This window comes from Drosophila ficusphila, unplaced genomic scaffold, assembly GCF_018152265.1.
Source record: "Drosophila ficusphila isolate 14025-0441.05 unplaced genomic scaffold, ASM1815226v1 contig_414, whole genome shotgun sequence".
Classification (NCBI taxonomy): domain Eukaryota; kingdom Metazoa; phylum Arthropoda; class Insecta; order Diptera; family Drosophilidae; genus Drosophila; species Drosophila ficusphila.
Window position 1 is genome coordinate 11707686 of NW_025064328.1, and position 17658 is coordinate 11725343.

The 17658-nt window shown below is 44.5% G+C and overlaps 6 protein-coding genes across 6 annotated transcripts; 2 read left to right on the forward strand and 4 right to left on the reverse strand.

Moving 5' to 3' along the window:
• Positions 1–238: 238 nt before the first annotated feature.
• LOC108096577 (membrane-bound alkaline phosphatase) lies at positions 239–2363 on the reverse strand. The gene is made up of 4 exons (XM_017198274.1): positions 2274–2363; positions 1868–2217; positions 611–1631; positions 239–429 (listed from the first exon to the last, which is right to left on the reverse strand). Exons 1-4 carry the CDS (start codon positions 2347–2349, stop codon positions 239–241), a joined length of 1638 nt encoding a protein of 545 aa, XP_017053763.1. The 5' UTR covers positions 2350–2363.
• A 424-nt stretch (positions 2364–2787) lies between these two features.
• Positions 2788–5234, reverse strand: LOC108096957 (membrane-bound alkaline phosphatase). Its single transcript, XM_017198925.1, has 3 exons — positions 4777–5234; positions 3584–4274; positions 2788–3516 (listed from the first exon to the last, which is right to left on the reverse strand). The coding sequence occupies exons 1-3, from the start codon at positions 5206–5208 to the stop codon at positions 3014–3016; spliced, it is 1626 nt and encodes a 541-aa protein (XP_017054414.1). The 5' UTR covers positions 5209–5234; the 3' UTR covers positions 2788–3013.
• Positions 5235–6544: 1310 nt separating this feature from the next.
• On the reverse strand, positions 6545–8754 carry LOC108096973 (membrane-bound alkaline phosphatase-like). Its single transcript, XM_017198951.2, has 3 exons — positions 8242–8754; positions 7247–7937; positions 6545–7164 (listed from the first exon to the last, which is right to left on the reverse strand). The coding sequence occupies exons 1-3, from the start codon at positions 8644–8646 to the stop codon at positions 6662–6664; spliced, it is 1599 nt and encodes a 532-aa protein (XP_017054440.1). The 5' UTR covers positions 8647–8754; the 3' UTR covers positions 6545–6661.
• A 649-nt stretch (positions 8755–9403) lies between these two features.
• On the reverse strand, positions 9404–11401 carry LOC108096974 (membrane-bound alkaline phosphatase-like). Its single transcript, XM_017198952.1, has 3 exons — positions 10978–11401; positions 10016–10706; positions 9404–9906 (listed from the first exon to the last, which is right to left on the reverse strand). Exons 1-3 carry the CDS (start codon positions 11380–11382, stop codon positions 9404–9406), a joined length of 1599 nt encoding a protein of 532 aa, XP_017054441.1. The 5' UTR covers positions 11383–11401.
• Positions 11402–12148: 747 nt separating this feature from the next.
• On the forward strand, positions 12149–13514 carry LOC108096545 (chronophin). Its single transcript, XM_017198232.2, has 2 exons — positions 12149–12991; positions 13048–13514. Exons 1-2 carry the CDS (start codon positions 12249–12251, stop codon positions 13316–13318), a joined length of 1014 nt encoding a protein of 337 aa, XP_017053721.1. The 5' UTR covers positions 12149–12248; the 3' UTR covers positions 13319–13514.
• Positions 13515–13625: 111 nt separating this feature from the next.
• On the forward strand, positions 13626–17550 carry LOC108096801 (potential E3 ubiquitin-protein ligase ariadne-2). The gene is made up of 3 exons (XM_017198684.2): positions 13626–14352; positions 15982–17285; positions 17348–17550. Exons 1-3 carry the CDS (start codon positions 14274–14276, stop codon positions 17492–17494), a joined length of 1530 nt encoding a protein of 509 aa, XP_017054173.1. The 5' UTR covers positions 13626–14273; the 3' UTR covers positions 17495–17550.
• Positions 17551–17658: the final 108 nt, after the last annotated feature.

Genomic DNA, 17658 nt, shown 5'->3' on the forward strand with positions numbered 1-17658 from the left:
TCCGCCACATGACAGCCATCGACTGGCAACAAATCGATGTGATCGCTCAACAAATATCTACATCTGCATCTGCGACCGTGCTGATGCGTTTTAAATTGAAGTCAATTCGGCAGACACTTGCAATAAATTACGGGAGTCGGCCAATTTGATTATTAATTACTCGACAGTGCCCCCAAGAATCAAAGTCGAAGGAGGCGGGTGCTTTTCAAATACTCTATATTATCGGTTCTTTGCCTTTCTAGTCTTCATCTTCGTCGCAGATTGTGGGCCCACTTCCAATGCAGGAGGCATAGGCCATCAGATGGGGAATGGTGCTCTGCTGCATCATTCCGCTGAAGAGGTGGCTCTGGGGGCCGTGGGCGAAGATGCCCACATCATCGCCAGCGTGCACTCCAATCAAGCCGGGGATGTAGCTGGGGTGGATGAAGTCTAAAAAGAATAAGTAGAGGTATTATATCATCAAGTTATGCATTCTGATAAAAATAAAACATTCTACCAAAAAGTTACAATCTTTGCCCATTGCAATACCTTTCTTTATAAAAACCTAAACTATGGTACTACATTTTAGATAAAGATTTAGTAACATCTCTGTGGCTTCTTAGCTTCTTACCTTCTTCTTCAATTTTACCGGTGAGATCGATGCGCTGGCCATGTTCATCGAGGTACTGCTCGGTACCAACGGCATAGTTCAAGGTGGCGTACTTGATGCCATTCAAATCCACGTCGTTCTGGTTGAGTCCCAGGATGGGGTTTCCCCTGCCGGGATAACCAGCGATGGTCAGCGGATGAGCGTGATCGGAGGTGACCACAATGAGGGTCTCCTCGGGATCTGTGATGTCCAGAGCCTCCTGCACTGCCTGCTCAAATTGAAGGGTTTCCTCCAGCGAATTAGTTGGTGAGTTGAAGTGATTTCCGTAGTCAATTAGACCTCCTTCGACAAACAGGAAGTATCCGTTCTTGTTCTTTTGAACCACTTCGATGGCTTTGCGAGTCATTTCAGCCAAAGTGGGTTCCTCCTTGGGGTCGGCCACCCTGTTGAAGCTCATCACTCCGGAACGGAAAGTGCCAATCAGATTGGTGATCTTCGAGGCATTCACACTCAGCAGCTGATTGCGATTGTAGGTGAGGACTCCACCGGGATGAAGACCCTGCCAGCGGGACAGGAGATTCACTCCATCCGATCGCTCTCCTTTCTTGTTAAAGGGATCCGTAATTGTATTCGGCAGGAACTTGCCAATTCCACCGCCCAACATCACATCGAAGTTCTTGCCGGGAACCTGGGTGATCAACTGGGTGGCGATATCCGTGCAGGTGGCAGGATCATTCTGACCTTCGCCGTAGGTCAGGATATCCGTGTCGCTCTCGAAGAATCGATTGGTGGTTTTGGCATAGGCTCCCGATGGACTGGCGTGGGTCAAAGTAGTGGTGGTCACGAATCCGGTCGCTTTACCTGCATTCTGGGCCCACTCGGCAATGGAGGTCAGTCGGTTGGCCGGATCCTCGCTGCCACTGCAGTTATTGAAGGTCACCGCTGCCGTGATTCCCAGAGCCACAATGTTCGTCTTCACTCCACACAAATACGCGGTGGCCGTGCAGGCGGAGTCCGGCACTTGGGCATTCGAGCAGTAGGTCTAAAAGAAAATCAGAAACGAAGTTAATACGATAATTAACTAGATAAAGTCCTAAAGTGTTAGGAAATCCTATAAACGATTCTTGTCACATTGAAAGTTCTAGAGAATGAAAGCTATTTTTATTTAACTTTAGGTTCATAAAACATTGTGTAGAAATTGAGATATTAATTTAATAGATATTTTCAAGGAAGTAAAATAAGTTTGTTGTTCTTTAAAATTGTTGTGTTAATACTCACCCTACTCAAACCAGTGTATGGGAACTTCTCGAAGCTCAAGGAGTCCTCCTCGCCGGTATTCCCCTTCTTCTGCCCCTTGTGGATGCGGGCAGCTGCCACCGTGGACAAGGACATGCCGTCACCCAGGAAGAGGATCACATTCTTGGCCTTCCTCTTGTCCAACTGTGGCAGTTCCAACCGCTTGGCGATCTCCTCGTGGGCCAGATCGTACCAGAACTGGGCGTTCTTCTCCTCCTCGGGTCCGGATTTTCCTTTACCCAAGGCATTGGGATCGATAAGGTTCGCATCACGGGTTTTACCTGTGGCAGCAGAGTTTCCCACCAACTGATTCTGGTTGTGGATCTCGGGTACTAAAACGGGTGGTTCATTTAGTAATCGCAATATATTTCGCCATTTTATCACTCACTATCTATAGAAGCAGCTGAAGCGGTGGAAGCCAAGGCTCCCAGCAACAGGATGGCGTAGCCTAAGTAGCTCTTCATTTTGGGCCAGATGTATTACCCTTGGAACCAGCTATTAAACTAATGTAAGAACTTCACGCGCTGCTATTTATAAATCCTAGACCTTTGATATCTAAATTGTCATATCTCCTTGGCATAATCCCACTTGCCCAGACATCTCCAAAAAACTGAGTTTGTGATTTAACATTTGCACAGTCTTTTCCTCATTAGATTTTACGGTTATGGGGGTCTTTGAGTAAATAGACCTGGCTACCAGGCCAGAAAACCCGGACCAATGGGGAGACGGCGATAAACGAACACACTTCGGCTTTTAAAAGTGGGCACGGCACTCAAAATTTGGACCACGAAAAGTGACCCGTGGCCTTAATATAATAAGCGTGATCATTAAAAGATTAAGCGAATATTTCACTTTTTACGGGCGATAACTCCTGAATAGAAGAAGAAACTTAGGTTGGGGTCTATTGGCTAGATATAACTTTTTATTTAATAAAAGTTATTATACACCATTCATACATCATTTTAAATTAAAGGAATTGTACAATTGCTAGTTAGAAGAATGCAAAATTCGAATTTTCATTGACAGTTTTGATAGTGTTAAACAGCCAACTTAATATTAAAAGTATAATGACAAATATATTTAAGACAACAATTTACTTTATTTTCTAACAAGTCAGCTTTTTCCCAGTTAATTATTGCATAGCTGCTTTCGGTCGCCAACGCAAGAGGCATACGCCATTAAATGGGGAATGGTGCTCTGTTGCATAACTCCAGTGAAAAGATGGCTCTGCGGACCAGAAGCCCAAATGCCCACATCCTCCCCAGAATGCACTCCTATTTCCTTGGGAATATAACTGGGGGAAATGGCATTATCTGGGCCAAGAATGCCGTCCAAGGGAATCCTCTGTCCAGTTTCATCCAGATACTGATTGGGTCCTGCTGCGTAGTTCAACACTGAGTACCTAACTCCATTGATATCTGTGTCGTGCGGATTGATGCCCAGGATGGGAGTTCCTCTGCCAGGATATCCTGCAATGCTGACTGCGTGTCCGTGATCGGCAGTCACCACAATCAGAGTGTCATCGATGTTGGTGATTTCTCTAGCCAACTGAATCGCCTTCTCGAATTCCAGGGCTTCATCTAAGGCATAGCCAGCTTGGGTGTAATGATTACCATAGTCAATCAGACCACCTAAAAATATGTCATAAAAAGTAATGACTGTTAAGTGGACTAATATCCTGCTTGTAGGACCACCCACCTTCAATAAACACGAAGTATCCATTTTCGTTCTGACTCAGCTTCTTGATGGCCACTTCAGTAAGTTCAGATAGAGTTGGTTGGTAACTGGGATCTGCATCCATGTGCATGTCCATTAGGCCCGACTGAAAAGTCCCAATTATTTTGGAGGCAGCCGAAACATCCAAGCCGAGCAACTGCTTGCGATTGGTGACCAGGACTCCTTTATCGTGAAGGGATTGCCATTTGGACAGGAGATTCACTCCATCAGATCGTTCCCCAGCTTTTCCGTGACTATCCTTTATGGTTTTGGGCAGAAACTTGCCCATTCCCCCGCCGAACATCACATCGAAGTTCTTACCGGGAATTTGGGTCACCAGTTGGGTGGCCATGTCAATGCACTTGCTGGCATCCACACCGTAACTGGTGACATCCGTGTCACTCTGCCACATCCGATTGGCCACCTTGGCATAGGCTCCCGATGGACTCGCGTGGGTCAATGTGGTGGTGGTCACGAAACCCGTCGACTTTCCTGCATTCTGTGACCATTCCGCGATGGAGGTAAGTCTGTTGGCTGGATCCTGACTGGCGGTGCAGTTGTTGAAGTTTACTGCCGCACTAACTCCGATATTGATGATGTTGGTTTTCGCACCGCACAAATAAGCGGTGGCGGTGCAGGCGGAATCGGGCACCTGGGCGTTGGCACAGTACGTCTGTAAAGATAAAAAAGCATCATTTGCGTCCACAATTGAAATAAAGATAATTATCTTTTTATGCCTTCACTGTATTCGAAAACTGCCTCAATCTGGTCAGTCGGATACTGGCATCCAATTTTGTAGAAAAATTAAAATCAGAGAAATATTAGACAATTTTTTAAAAGCCATCAGAACCTTTTAGTTATATTTTTAACATCAACTGGAAGCCTATATTAACGAAATGCACAGGCACTTGTCAACCTAATCTAGTCAACAATGGTTAAGCCCACAATAATATATAATCTTTAGATTAATCCAAGTACATATCCATTAAGATTTGCTAAATAAACAAAATTTAAAGGTGGCTCACTTTTAAAAAACTTGTGTTTATAAAATTTGTATATTTTGTGTTTTATATTTTAACTTTTTATATAACTTTTTAACTTTTTAACTTTTTTATATTTTAAATTTAAATTATATTTCCCTCCTTCAAAATTGGTTTTACCAAATACATACTTACTCTACTCAATCCCGAATAGGGGAATTTTTCAAAACTAAGGGAAGATTCTTCTCCAGTTTTATTTTGGCGTTGTCCTTTCAGGATACGAGCAGCTGTAACCGTTGCAAGTGGCATTCCATCTCCCAGGAACATAATCACATTTTTGGCTTTATTCGAATTCGGCTGGGGGAGTTCCAAACGCTTGGCAATTTCCTCATCGGCGATCTTGTACCAGAATTCGGGGTCCATTTCCTCAGGTGGAGTGTATTTATCGAGAGCGATTTCCGTGGGAAAGGTCACGTCTCTGGAGAGCTTTGGACCAGTTTGTTTGCCAGATTGCTGACCATTTAGTTCAAACACATTGTGCACTTCCTTTACTCCACTTAAGGCGGTTCCAAATAAAGCCAGAAGCTCCAGAATCGGGAGGAGTAATTGCATTTTGGAGAAGCGCATCTTGCAATTGTTTTACACTTAGTGAACTCTTACTAACTACATCTAATGAGTGCAAGTTCGAGGTCTTATAAAGCCTCCGGGAAATCGTATGCACTAGATTATTGCACTACACACAAGGAATATCTAAATTTAAGTTTATTCCCCCTTTATTGACCCTTTACTCTTATCTTTGTCGGTGTGCCGTATCTTAAGGAAGAATTACAGAAACTTACACTATTTTACAGATAGTGGAAAAGTATCTGCATGCCAGTGAAAAGCTAATACAAAATATTTGCCTTGAAACGTGAAAATATTTGACCTTCACCTTGGCATTTCGCGCCTGATGAGCTGATGATCCTTAAAGTGCTGAGATCACCTGTGTAAACATTTCTATCAGCCAAATGAAATTTTTAAGTCACGTTTGCCGTCGTAAAGATCTCATGATTCTAATCTCCAAAGAACGTGTGACTGGCTTATCAGTAAAAATTTTGCATCGTTTTAAATTGGACTCAGTTTGGACTGCATCTCGTGGGTAGGATAAATATTTACATTTAAAGGTGCAATTTTTTAGTTGCTTTTGCGGAGAATAAATCATGGTATTATCAGCTTCTTCCCTGTTTGAATTGGTGTCTCAATAAAAATGTACACTTTTTTTTAAAGTTATATATAGTACATGCTTTTTATTTGTGTTTGCAAATAGAACAAATTTCATCAGCTAATTTGGGAAAATGGTTTTCTTTTGACGAAAGCTGATCCCATTCTTATACAAGCGCCCGTTTAGGATTTTTTTTGGGCTGGTTTTATCTTAATTGGCATACGTACGTGTCATAATCACTTTAGCTTAGTCGTCTCCCAAAAAGTCAACTTTTATGGTTCGATGTTTACCAAGTCTTTTAGTCATAAACGTTTATGATTATGGGGGTTTACGCCAATACACCTGGCTACCAGATCAAAAGATTGGACTCAGAACAGCGAAACGGTTCTTTTTGGCTTAAAAAAGTGGGCACGGCACTTATAAATGTCTGGAGTTTGGTAAGGGTATATATTTTTATATTCCAGACTTTTGTCTACAACTTATATAGCACGTTGCCCACGGCACTCCAAAAATGTACCCCTAAGTTTTATATGAAAGCCAGTTACCTTGATCATAATTCTGTAAGGTGACATAATCTTACTATTAAAGGCGAAAAAAAAACTGGAGTTGGATCTTGTTGGGTTATTATATGACCTTATCGTTGGCCTAGTTGCAGAATCTTTTTGGAATTTTTTTAGGAATTAAAATTCGAGTTAGTTTTCAAATTTATGTAAACTCGTTTTTATTTATTAATCAATTGTCAAGTTTGCAAAAAGTAGAGTTCTTAAATTAAACAAAAGTATTTTGTAATGTTGAAACAAATTTTATATCTGGCGATCTTACATGGTAAGATTAACCTGCAATTTTCCTGAGTCTCTTAATTTGTTTGGTTTTCGATAGTTAGTTATCGCAAACCTTCTGTCCGCTTCCAATGCACGAGGCATAAGCCATCAAGTGGGGAATGGTGCTCTGTTGCATGACTCCAGTGAAAAGGTGACTTTGAGGACCGGAGGCAAAGATGCCCACATCCTCGCCAGAGTGCACTCCTTCACTCTTGGAGATGTAGCTGGGAGAGATGGCATCATCGGCACCAAGAATATCATCCAGGGGAATTCGCTGACCAGTTTCATCGAGATACTGATTGGGTCCCGCTGCATAATTGAGCACAGCGTACTTGACTCCATTCAAATCGGTGTCGTGCTGATTGATGCCCAGGATGGGAGTTCCCCTGCCAGGATATCCTGCGATACTAACGGCGTGTCCGTGATCGGCAGTCACCACAATCAGAGTGTCCTCGATGTCGGTGATGTTTCTAGCCAATTGGATTGCCTTCTCGAACTCCAGGGCTTCATCTAGAGCATATCCAGCCTTGGTTTGGTGGTTGCCATAGTCAATAAGACCGCCTGAAAAAAGATTATACAAATAAAGAGTTAGGTTATTCAAAATCATTGCATTATGTAATGTGCTGATGGAAAGACAACCCACCTTCGATAAACACAAAGTATCCATTCTCGTTCTGGCTCAGCTTTTTGATGGCAACCTCTGTGAGTTCAGAGAGGGTTGGCTGGTAGGATTCATCCGCCTCCTCGTGGAAGTCCATCAACTTAGACTGGAAAAGACCCACTATGCTAGAAACAGCGGAAACATTCACGCTGAGCAGCTGCTTTCGATTGGTGACCAAGACACCTCCTTCGTGAAGTGCTTGCCATTTAGACAGGAGGTTCACTCCATCAGAACGCTCTCCAGCATTTCCGTGACTATCCACGATGGAGTTGGGCAGGAACTTGCCCATTCCGCCGCCGAACATGATCTCAAAGTTCTTTCCGGGGGTTTGGGTCACCAGTTGGGTGGCCATATCAATACAAGTACTGGCATCTACTCCATTGCTTGTGACATCAGTGTCGCATTCCCACATTCGATTGGCTGTTTTGGCATAGGCTCCCGAAGGACTCGCGTGGGTCAAAGTGGTGGTGGTCACAATGCCAGTGGATTTGCCGGCATTCTGAGCCCACTCGGCGATGGAGGTTAGGCGGTTAGCTGGATCTTGGCTGGCGGTACAGTTGTTAAAGTCCACTGCAGCACTTACTCCAATGTTAACGATGTTGGTTTTCACTCCGCACAAATAGGCGGTGGCTGTGCAGGCGGAATCAGGAACTTGGGCATTTGAACAGTAGGTCTGCAAAAAAGAGAAAAAAAATTTATCAAATTATAAGAATTGGTTTTCTTTTTCAACCTTATTACATTATTAAAAGAATATTGCCAAAAAAGTTCTATCCAATGCAAAAAGAAAGCAGTACGAGTTTCTAAATTGAAGGAAGTTATTTTTTTTTCTTGAAATGTTAAAATAATATTTGTTTATATTAAACATATGTTACAAATTTCAACTGTAGTAATTATTGACTAAATTTGGATTACAAAACGTCATTAATTTTTTTCATTTCATTTCAGGTACCCCATTAATTTTTTAAACAATCACTCACCCTGCTCAATCCGGTGTAAGGAAACCGCTCGAAGCTCAGGGAGGACTCCTCGCCGGTGTTTCCTTGGCGCTGACCTTTAAGGATTCGGGCAGCTGCCACGGTGGCCAGTGGCATACCGTCGCCCAGGAACAAGATGATGTTTTTGGCCTTTTTGGCGTTTGGCTGCGGTAGCTGCAGCCTCTTGGTGATCTCCTCGTCGGCGATGTCGTACCAGTACTGGGGGTCCATCTCCTCCGGCGGAGTGTACTTGTCGGAGGCCACGCTTGTGGAGAACCTCGACTGGATGAGCTTCCGGCCCGTCAACTCAAGTGCATCGTGCACCTCCTGAACTCCACTGAGTGCTGTTCCGAACAGAACGAAAAGCCCCAGGATCGGAAGGAGAAACTGCCTCTGGGAGGAGCCCATCTTTGATTGCTTTTCTGCTGGTGAAATCTCACTAACTACACCGAGTCTGTCTGGACGGTAAGCTTATATAGCCGGTAGGTAAAGACTGCCTAATTTTAGGTTTATACCCCCTTTATGGACCTTTGGACATATCTCGCCTGGAATGGTATGTCGTATCTCATGAAAAAGCAGTTATATCTAGCATGGCGAATGGTAAGAAGAGAGGGGAAGGAGGTCGGTATAATACCTCCCAGTCTTGGTCTTATCCGAAATTTTTGTCTTTGGGCTCTTAAAGAATATTGTACTTTCGCTCCGCCGAAAACTCAAACATGCTGCTGCCCACTTGTCTGTCTCATGATCCCCGAAATGCTGAAATCACCTGTGCAAAAAATCATCATAGATAACTTAATCGGTTCAGGCACGTTTATAGTCGTAAAAGTTGCCATCATCCTTATGTTTATAATTTTGGGGGAGCGCGAACGTGTGCTACTTATCACCCAACATTTTTGCATTTTCATAATCGCACTTTTTGGCACTATTTTGGACATCGTCTTGTGAAGGTGATATTTTTTGTGGGAGAGCTTTTTTATGTTTAAGTAGAAAAAGCAAATAACGAATTATATTTTAACAACATGTTTGTATTGTTTTGTATTGATCTTTGCAAGAAGTAAAGTTTTTAAATTAACCAAAAGATTTCTGTTGCTTAATAGTTTTTGTCGCAAACATATCGTAATCTTCTTGAGTTCCTTATTTTCTTTGGTTTCCAAATCCTCGACACTTAGTCGTCGCACACCTTCTGTCCGCTTCCAATGCACGAGGCATAAGCCATCAAGTGGGGAATGGTGCTCTGTTGCATCACTCCGGTGAAAAGGTGACTTTGAGGACCGGAAGCGAAGATGCCCACATCCTCGCCGGAGTGCACTCCTTGGTCCTTGTAGATGTAGCTGGGAGTGATGGCATCATCAGCGCCGAGGATGTCATCTAAGGGAATTCGCTGGCCAGTTTCATCCAGATACTGATTGGGTCCCGCTGCATAATTGAGCACAGCGTACTTGACTCCATTCAAATCGGTGTCGTGCTGATTGATGCCCAGGATGGGAGTTCCCCTGCCAGGATATCCAGCGATACTAACGGCGTGTCCATGATCGGCAGTCACCACAATCAGAGTATCCTCGATGTCGGTGATGTCCCTAGCTAATTGAATGGCCTTCTCGAACTCAAGAGCTTCATCTAGAGCATAACCGGCCTTAGTGTAGTGATTACCATAGTCAATAAGACCTCCTAAAAATAAATTATATAACAAATGAGTTCAATTTTAGTACATGAGCAATGATGTTTGAGTAAATAAAGAATTTTAATGGTATAAATTCATGATGGAAAAGCAACCCACCTTCGATAAACACAAAGTATCCATTCTCGTTTTGGCTCAGCTTTTTGATGGCAACCTCTGTGAGTTCGGAAAGGGTTGGCTGGAAGGTTTCATCCGCTTCTTCGTGGAAGTCCATTAATTGAGATTGGAAAAGACCCACGATGCTAGAAACAGCGGAAACATTCACGCTGAGCAGCTGCTTTCGATTGGTGACCAAGACACCTCCTTCGTGAAGTGCTTGCCATTTAGACAGGAGATTCACTCCATCAGAACGCTCTCCAGCATTTCCGTGACTATCCACGATGGAGTTGGGCAGGAACTTGCCCATTCCGCCGCCGAACATGATCTCAAAGTTCTTTCCGGGTGTTTGGGTCACCAGTTGGGTGGCCATATCAATGCACTCGCTGGAATCAACTCCATAACTAGTGACATCAGTGTCGCATTCCCACATTCGATTGGCTGTTTTGGCATAGGCTCCCGAAGGACTCGCGTGGGTCAAAGTGGTGGTGGTTACAATGCCGGTGGATTTGCCGGCATTCTGAGCCCACTCAGCGATGGATGTTAGGCGGTTAGCTGGATCTTGGCTGGCGGTACAGTTGTTATAATCCACAGCAGCACTTACTCCAATGTTAACGATGTTGGTTTTCACTCCGCACAAATAGGCGGTGGCTGTGCAGGCAGAATCGGGCACCTGAGCATTGGAACAATAGGTCTTCAAAGAAAAAGAAAATAAATATTAAAACCTGATTTCAATATTAAATAAATGTTATCAAATAAGTACTATCTAACTAAAAAGAAATTGCAGTAAGTAGTATAAGTAATAGAGGTTTTTTGTAGAAAATATTTTCATTTAACAACAACTTTTCTGTACTTTTGTAGTATTACTGACTTGTTACCAAATCCTTTTAAAAAAAATGGCAACAATCTTCCAATCTATTCCTGTATCTCATATTACTTATTACATTTTTATAGCAAACACTCACCCTGCTCAATCCGGTGTAGGGGAAGCGCTCGAAGCTAAGGGAGGACTCCTCGCCGGTGTTTCCTTGGCGCTGTCCTTTAAGGATTCGGGCAGCTGCCACGGTGGCCAGTGGCATGCCGTCGCCCAGGAACATGATGATGTTCTTGGCCTTTTTGGCGTTTGGCTGCGGTAGCTGCAGCCTCTTGGTGATCTCCTCGTCGGCGATGTTGTACCAGTACTGGGGGTCCATCTCCTCGGGCGGAGTGTACTTGTCGGTGGCCACGCTCGTGGAGAACCTCGGCTGGATGACCTTCCGGCCCGTCAACTCGAGGGCATCGTGCACCTCCCGAACTCCACTGAGTGCCGTTCCGAACAGGACCAGAAGTCCCAGGATCGGGAGGAGAAACTGCCTCTGGGAGGAGCCCATCTTTGATTGTCTTGCTGCTGGTGAAATCTCACTAACTACACCGAATCCGTCTGGACGGGGAGCTTATATAGTCGGTGAATAACGAAGGCCTAATTTTGGAACCTCTGGACATATCTCACTTGGAGTGGTATATCTCTCGAAAAAGCACCTATATCTAACACGGCGCGGAGAGTGGGTGAGAGGGGAAGGAGGCCTGTATTAAACCTCCGAGTCTTGGTCTTATCCGAAAATGATGTCGAAAGAACATTTGACTGTTGCTCTCCCGGACACTCAAAAAATTTTCTGCTCACTTGTCTGTCTCATGATCCCCACGAAAAAGCAGAAGTCACCTGTGCAAAGAAGCATCCCAGATATCTACATAAATCGGTTTAGTCACGTTTATAGTCGTAAAAGTAGCCATCATCCCTACGGTTATTATTATAATCTTGGGGGAACGTGAACGTGTTGCTACTTATCATACAACATTTTTGCATTTTCATTATTTGGCATTATTTTTGGCACATTTTTGGACCTTGTCTAGTGAAGGTGTAGAGTTTTGTTTTTGTTTAAAAAAGAATTGTATTTTAAGGGTCCTATTGCCAAAACAACTTGTTTGTGTTTTTTTTTTTTTTTGATTTCACAAAAAACATTTTTGTGTGGTAATACATTAAATCACTTTTTTGCCAGGCATAACTCTGTGCCTAAATGAAATGAATGCTAGAAACTTTTTAGATTAAAGTAGAGAGAGTATTTTATCAAACCGTTATTTTTACCCAAAGGTTTATTTTTTCGTTTAATAAACATTACTATCTTGGAAAATAATGCCACCGGTCTTGGCCTAAAAACTTTTAAATAACTCCCAAAATTTAAGTTAGCCCAAAATTGTAATGTTCAAGCGGAGTCTAAGCCATCTGGATAAATTGCCCAAATCCCAGGTGGCCGAGTGGTTGGCCGGAATCGATACCATCATCTGCAGCACGGATGGAGTTCTTTGGCAGGAGAACAACCCGATTGAGGGATCCGCGGAAGTCATTAATACCATTCAGGCCAAGGGAAAACGCAGTTTGATGATCTCCAACGATTGCAGCTTGACAACCTCGGGCTTGATTGAAAAGGCTAAATGTATGGGCTTCGAACTGAAAGAGCAGGACATGCTGAGTTCGGCAGGATCCATATCAAGTTATCTGACCGAAAGGAATTTTAAGAAAAAGGTGTTCGTCCTTGGAGGAGATGGCATTTCTAAAGAGCTGAAAACAGCAGGTTTTTGCTCAGAAGTGAACTCACAAAGGTGGGATGGCCAACCAAAATTTGACTTCTTAAAGTCGCTGGAACTCGATCCGGATGTGGGTGCAGTTCTGGTGAGCAGAGGCGATACGACGGACTCGCACCAACTGCTTGTGGCCTGCAATTTCCTTATGAATCCCAAAATCTTGTTCCTGGCCACCTGTACGGATGGATTCCTCCCGTTTGGGGAGCGAAGAATCCCGGATGCCGGAGCCCTAGCAGCTGCCATCGAGGTGATCGTGAAACGCAAGCCGACTCTCCTGGGGAAGCCTAACCCCCGAATTTTGGGAAAGTTACTCGAGTCCGGAGAAATTAAGCCGGAGAAAACGCTCATGATTGGAAACTCGTAAGTTAGTTTTTTGTAAAATCTATATAAATGGAAAAACACGCTTTTATTTGCAGGCTTAAATCCGACATTTTATTTGCCGATATCTGTGGATTTCAATCATTATTGGTGGGTAAAGACAACGGAGCTGTCGAGCAAGCCGAAAAAATTAAAGAGGAGGGAGATGAGAAAAAGATGAAATGTGTGCCAGATACTTATTTGCCAAGCTTGGAACCGTTTCTCGAGTTTTTAAACACCGATGTAAAATCGGAAAAGAAAAACGATGAAAATGCCGATGAAAGCAAAGAGTGTCCAACGGAAACGCAAAAACAACAAGAAAACAAGTGATTTAGAAAATATTTTATATTCAAAAAAAGGCGCCCAGATGCTGAACAGCTGTCTTTGAAAACCAAAGGTTTTGCAACACTGTCGCTGAATGTTGTATATCGATGGGAAGTCTTTGGTGAAAAACAGCTGTTATATTTGAATTTAAATGAGAATAAACTATTAATAAAATAAATTACCTAGACTGTGCTCAAATATGCTTCAAATCGGTTGTTTTCTTAGTGGCCACCAGTGCTGCAAAACACCCTTTCGCCTAGCAGTGTTCTTATTGGAACCGATAGCCCTGTCTATCGATAGTGTCCATCGATAACTGTGCAGCTCTAGAGTGCAGAGAAGCAGAAGACAAAGAAACAAAATGTTCTCTGCAAAAGTTGTGCCCGTTTAAAAGCCAGAAAAGTTCGTGATCTGCACTTTTTGCATCGCCAGTGCATGTGCACCGTGTCTGTATGTGGATTTGGTCTAAAAATACGAGAGGATGAAAATAAACTGCAGGCGAAACACCTTGAGTTGAGTGCAACGGCTGCGAGTGTGTGCGTGCGTTCGCGTGTCCGTGTGAGTTCGCAGTGCGTAAGAGCGAGCGAGTGTGTGTGCGCTCGTGTGCGTGTGTGTATACATGTGGGATAAACGAAAATAAAACAAGGGACCGCTCCCCGCCGATTTTCCGCCACCCCGCAAAGTTCATCCGCCCGAGAATCGGGGGAACTGCATCTCGCACTGAAAATCGGTTCACAATCCACTATCGCCCGCCCGTCGTCCTTCATCCACCTTCCGAGGAAAACAACAACAGCAACCACCAGCGCCCTTGCAACAACAACTGTTACAAAAGAGCAAAAGAGAGAAGAAACACCCCGCACACTCGCACACTTCCAGTCAGACACACACACACTGAGTCCTGTTGTCCTCGCCAGAAGTTCGAATTTCAATCCCAAAATCACAATCGTAATTGTAATCCGCCAAAATGGACTCCGATATCGAAATGGATCTGGAATCGGACAACGACGGGGAGTACGATGATGACTACGACTACTATAATACAGGTAAGAATGGGTTCCATTTAAAGGGTTTCCTCCTGACAACAATCAGCCATCGATTTAACTGAGTCTAAATAGGGGTACGACTGTGTCTGTGAGGAAGTACACACACACACACACGCTAGCACACTCATGGGTTGGTTATTCACCTTTTTGGGAGGCAAGGCCCATAAGACCCGAGAATTTGCATTCAGCACTTGACATTCGCCTTGGGTCCCAATAGCCATGCCACAGTCCCCACGCCCCCCACTCAATCCCCGCCCTTTCTTTGCTGACCATGAAGCTGAAATTATGGAATTGAACTTGAAACCAACACACACGCACGTAGCTACACATAGCGAAAAAGTGTAGTCCACTGAGTATTATTAATATGTGAACAGGTTCGATAAGGGTTACCTTAAGCTAAATCTATTGTTTTGCCTTGCAATAAGGGTCGAGGTAATAATAGTATTTATAAAGTTGAAGCTTTTAAACTCTGACTACTAGATCGGCAATAATAATTTTGGTTTTTTTATGCTGAGCCTTATGTTTGGGAATGCCTGATTTTTATAGAAAGATTTTATATTTATATTTAATTTCTCTCAGTGTATAAGCGAGTACAATTCGTAGTTGCGAGTTGCGGCTGATTGCGAGGTTTGTGTTTTGTGGCTGGCTTCATTATTGCCCGCCACTTTACTCACGTTCTTCGTAGCTCCACAACCCACACATGCACACCAAAACACTCACACACACACACCATCATAAACTCAGGTGCGTGCTCGAGTACACAGTTGCATTTTGTTTTGTGCCCGCTCTTCCGTCAACTCGGTCTCCGCTTCTTGACCTGTCCTTATTGTTCCGACCTGGCCAAGACGCCTCGTAAGTTGCGAGTCGTAACACAACACAACCTTCAATCAGATACCAGATACCCGTAACAGCGAGCATTTGTATGGCAGCCTTGTCGGCTGAGGGGCTTATTTTGTGATTTAGCAATACAATGTTGCTAGCAACAATCGAATATTATTTTCAGTTTTCTTTTACATTTTTTGTGACTCAATAAGTACAACAATTAAAGTCAACACTTACAAACAATCGTAAAAAGTTGGTCTGGAAAAGCTAAACTTCCCCAAATCAAAACCACTGTAACTCGAACCAGTTTTGTACAATAAGGGTTTATCAGTTCCCAAATCGTATGTAACTGCAAAAGTGACTCAAAGTAAATACAATCAACCCTTGTTGTGCTTCATAGTGGATCCAATATCACAATTGGGATTTTAGCTAAAAAAAATGATGACATTTGTTAAGCTACAAAGTTTCAATGCAATGATTAAAAAGAATAACACTTAAAATATAAAAAAAGGTTATGACTTCTCCCTAAAAATTGGAATTGATGTATTTTTCCACATTAGTATTATTATTATTGTTCGGTAGACTAATCGTTTGTTCAGATGACTTCAAATGACATGTTATATACATATTTACCCCTAATGCTTTTATAACTATTAATTAAGGAATTTTTTATTCGAATACATACACTTTTTGTACATACATATGTATAAATTTGTTAAACATGATATATTTTTTATGTATGAAGGATAGACTTACCCCATAAACTAAAAAAACACTTTTACTTAACCTCTTCCTTCATCCTTGCAGGCGAGGACTGCGATGTTGAACGCCTGGATCCGAAGCGCGCCGACCCCGAGTACTTCGAGTTCGACTGCCTCACCGTCGAGGACATCGAGAAGCTGCTGAACGAGCGCGTGGAGAAGCTGAACACCATCCTGCAGATCACGCCCTCGCTGGCCAAGGTGCTGCTGCTGGAGCACCAGTGGAACAACGTGGCCGTGGTGGAGAAGTACCGCCAGGACGCGAACGCGCTGCTGGTGACGGCGCGCATCAAGCCGCCGACGGTCGCGGTGGCGGATACCGCTTCCACGAGTGCAGCGGCGGCCAGTGCCCAGCTGCTGCGACTGGGGAGCAGTGGATACAAGACGACGGCGTCGACGGCGCCGCAGTATCGCAGCCAGATGTGCCCCGTGTGCGCCAGCTCGCAGCTGGGCGACAAGTTCTACAGCCTGGCCTGCGGGCACTCGTTCTGCAAGGACTGCTGGACCATCTACTTCGAGACGCAGATCTTCCAGGGCATCTCCACGCAAATTGGCTGCATGGCGCAGCAGTGCAATGTGCGGGTGCCGGAGGACTTGGTGCTAACACTCGTGACGCGGCCTGTGATGCGGGACAAGTACCAGCAGTTCGCGTTCAAGGACTACGTGAAATCACATCCGGAGCTGCGCTTCTGCCCCGGACCCAACTGCCAGATAATTGTGCAATCATCGGAGATCTCCGCCAAACGTGCCATCTGCAAGGCTTGCCACACGGGCTTCTGCTTCCGGTGCGGCATGGACTACCACGCGCCCACCGACTGCCAGGTGATCAAGAAGTGGCTGACCAAGTGCGCCGACGACAGCGAAACGGCCAACTACATCAGCGCCCACACCAAAGACTGCCCCAAGTGTCACATCTGCATCGAGAAGAATGGCGGCTGCAACCACATGCAGTGCTTCAACTGCAAGCACGATTTCTGCTGGATGTGCCTGGGCGATTGGAAGACGCACGGCTCCGAGTACTACGAGTGCTCCCGCTACAAGGACAACCCCAACATTGCCAACGAGTCGGTGCACGTGCAGGCGCGCGAGGCGCTCAAAAAGTACCTGCACTACTACGAGCGCTGGGAGAACCACTCCAAGTCGCTGAAGCTCGAACAGCAGACGATCGACCGGCTGCGCCAGCGCATCAACTCGAAGGTGATGAACGGCAGCGGCACCTGGATCGACTGGCAGTATCTGTTCAATGCGGCGGCGCTGCTGGCCAAGTGCCGGTACACCCTGCAGTACACCTATCCGTACGCCTACTACATGGAGGCGGGTTCGCGGAAGAATCTCTTCGAGTACCAGCAGGTATGGCTAACCATTCTTCATATTTATTGAACGTTTATCCAATAAATGTCCTTGCTTTGCAGGCGCAACTGGAGGCCGAGATCGAGAATCTGTCGTGGAAGATCGAGCGAGCGGAGACAACGGACCTGGGTGATCTCGAGAATCAAATGGACATCGCTGAGAAGCGTCGCACCACCCTACTCAAAGACTTCTTCCCAGTGGACGCATAGGCAAATGACAAGCTTCCATGGTCACCAGAGGAGCGGCTTGTCCCGTTTAGCACAAATAACAACTTCGATTGACTGTTGACAAGCCGAACGAACGCAACTCAACGCAACGCAACGCAAGACGACACGACAGTATAGAGACGCTTATTTAAATTAAATTATACACA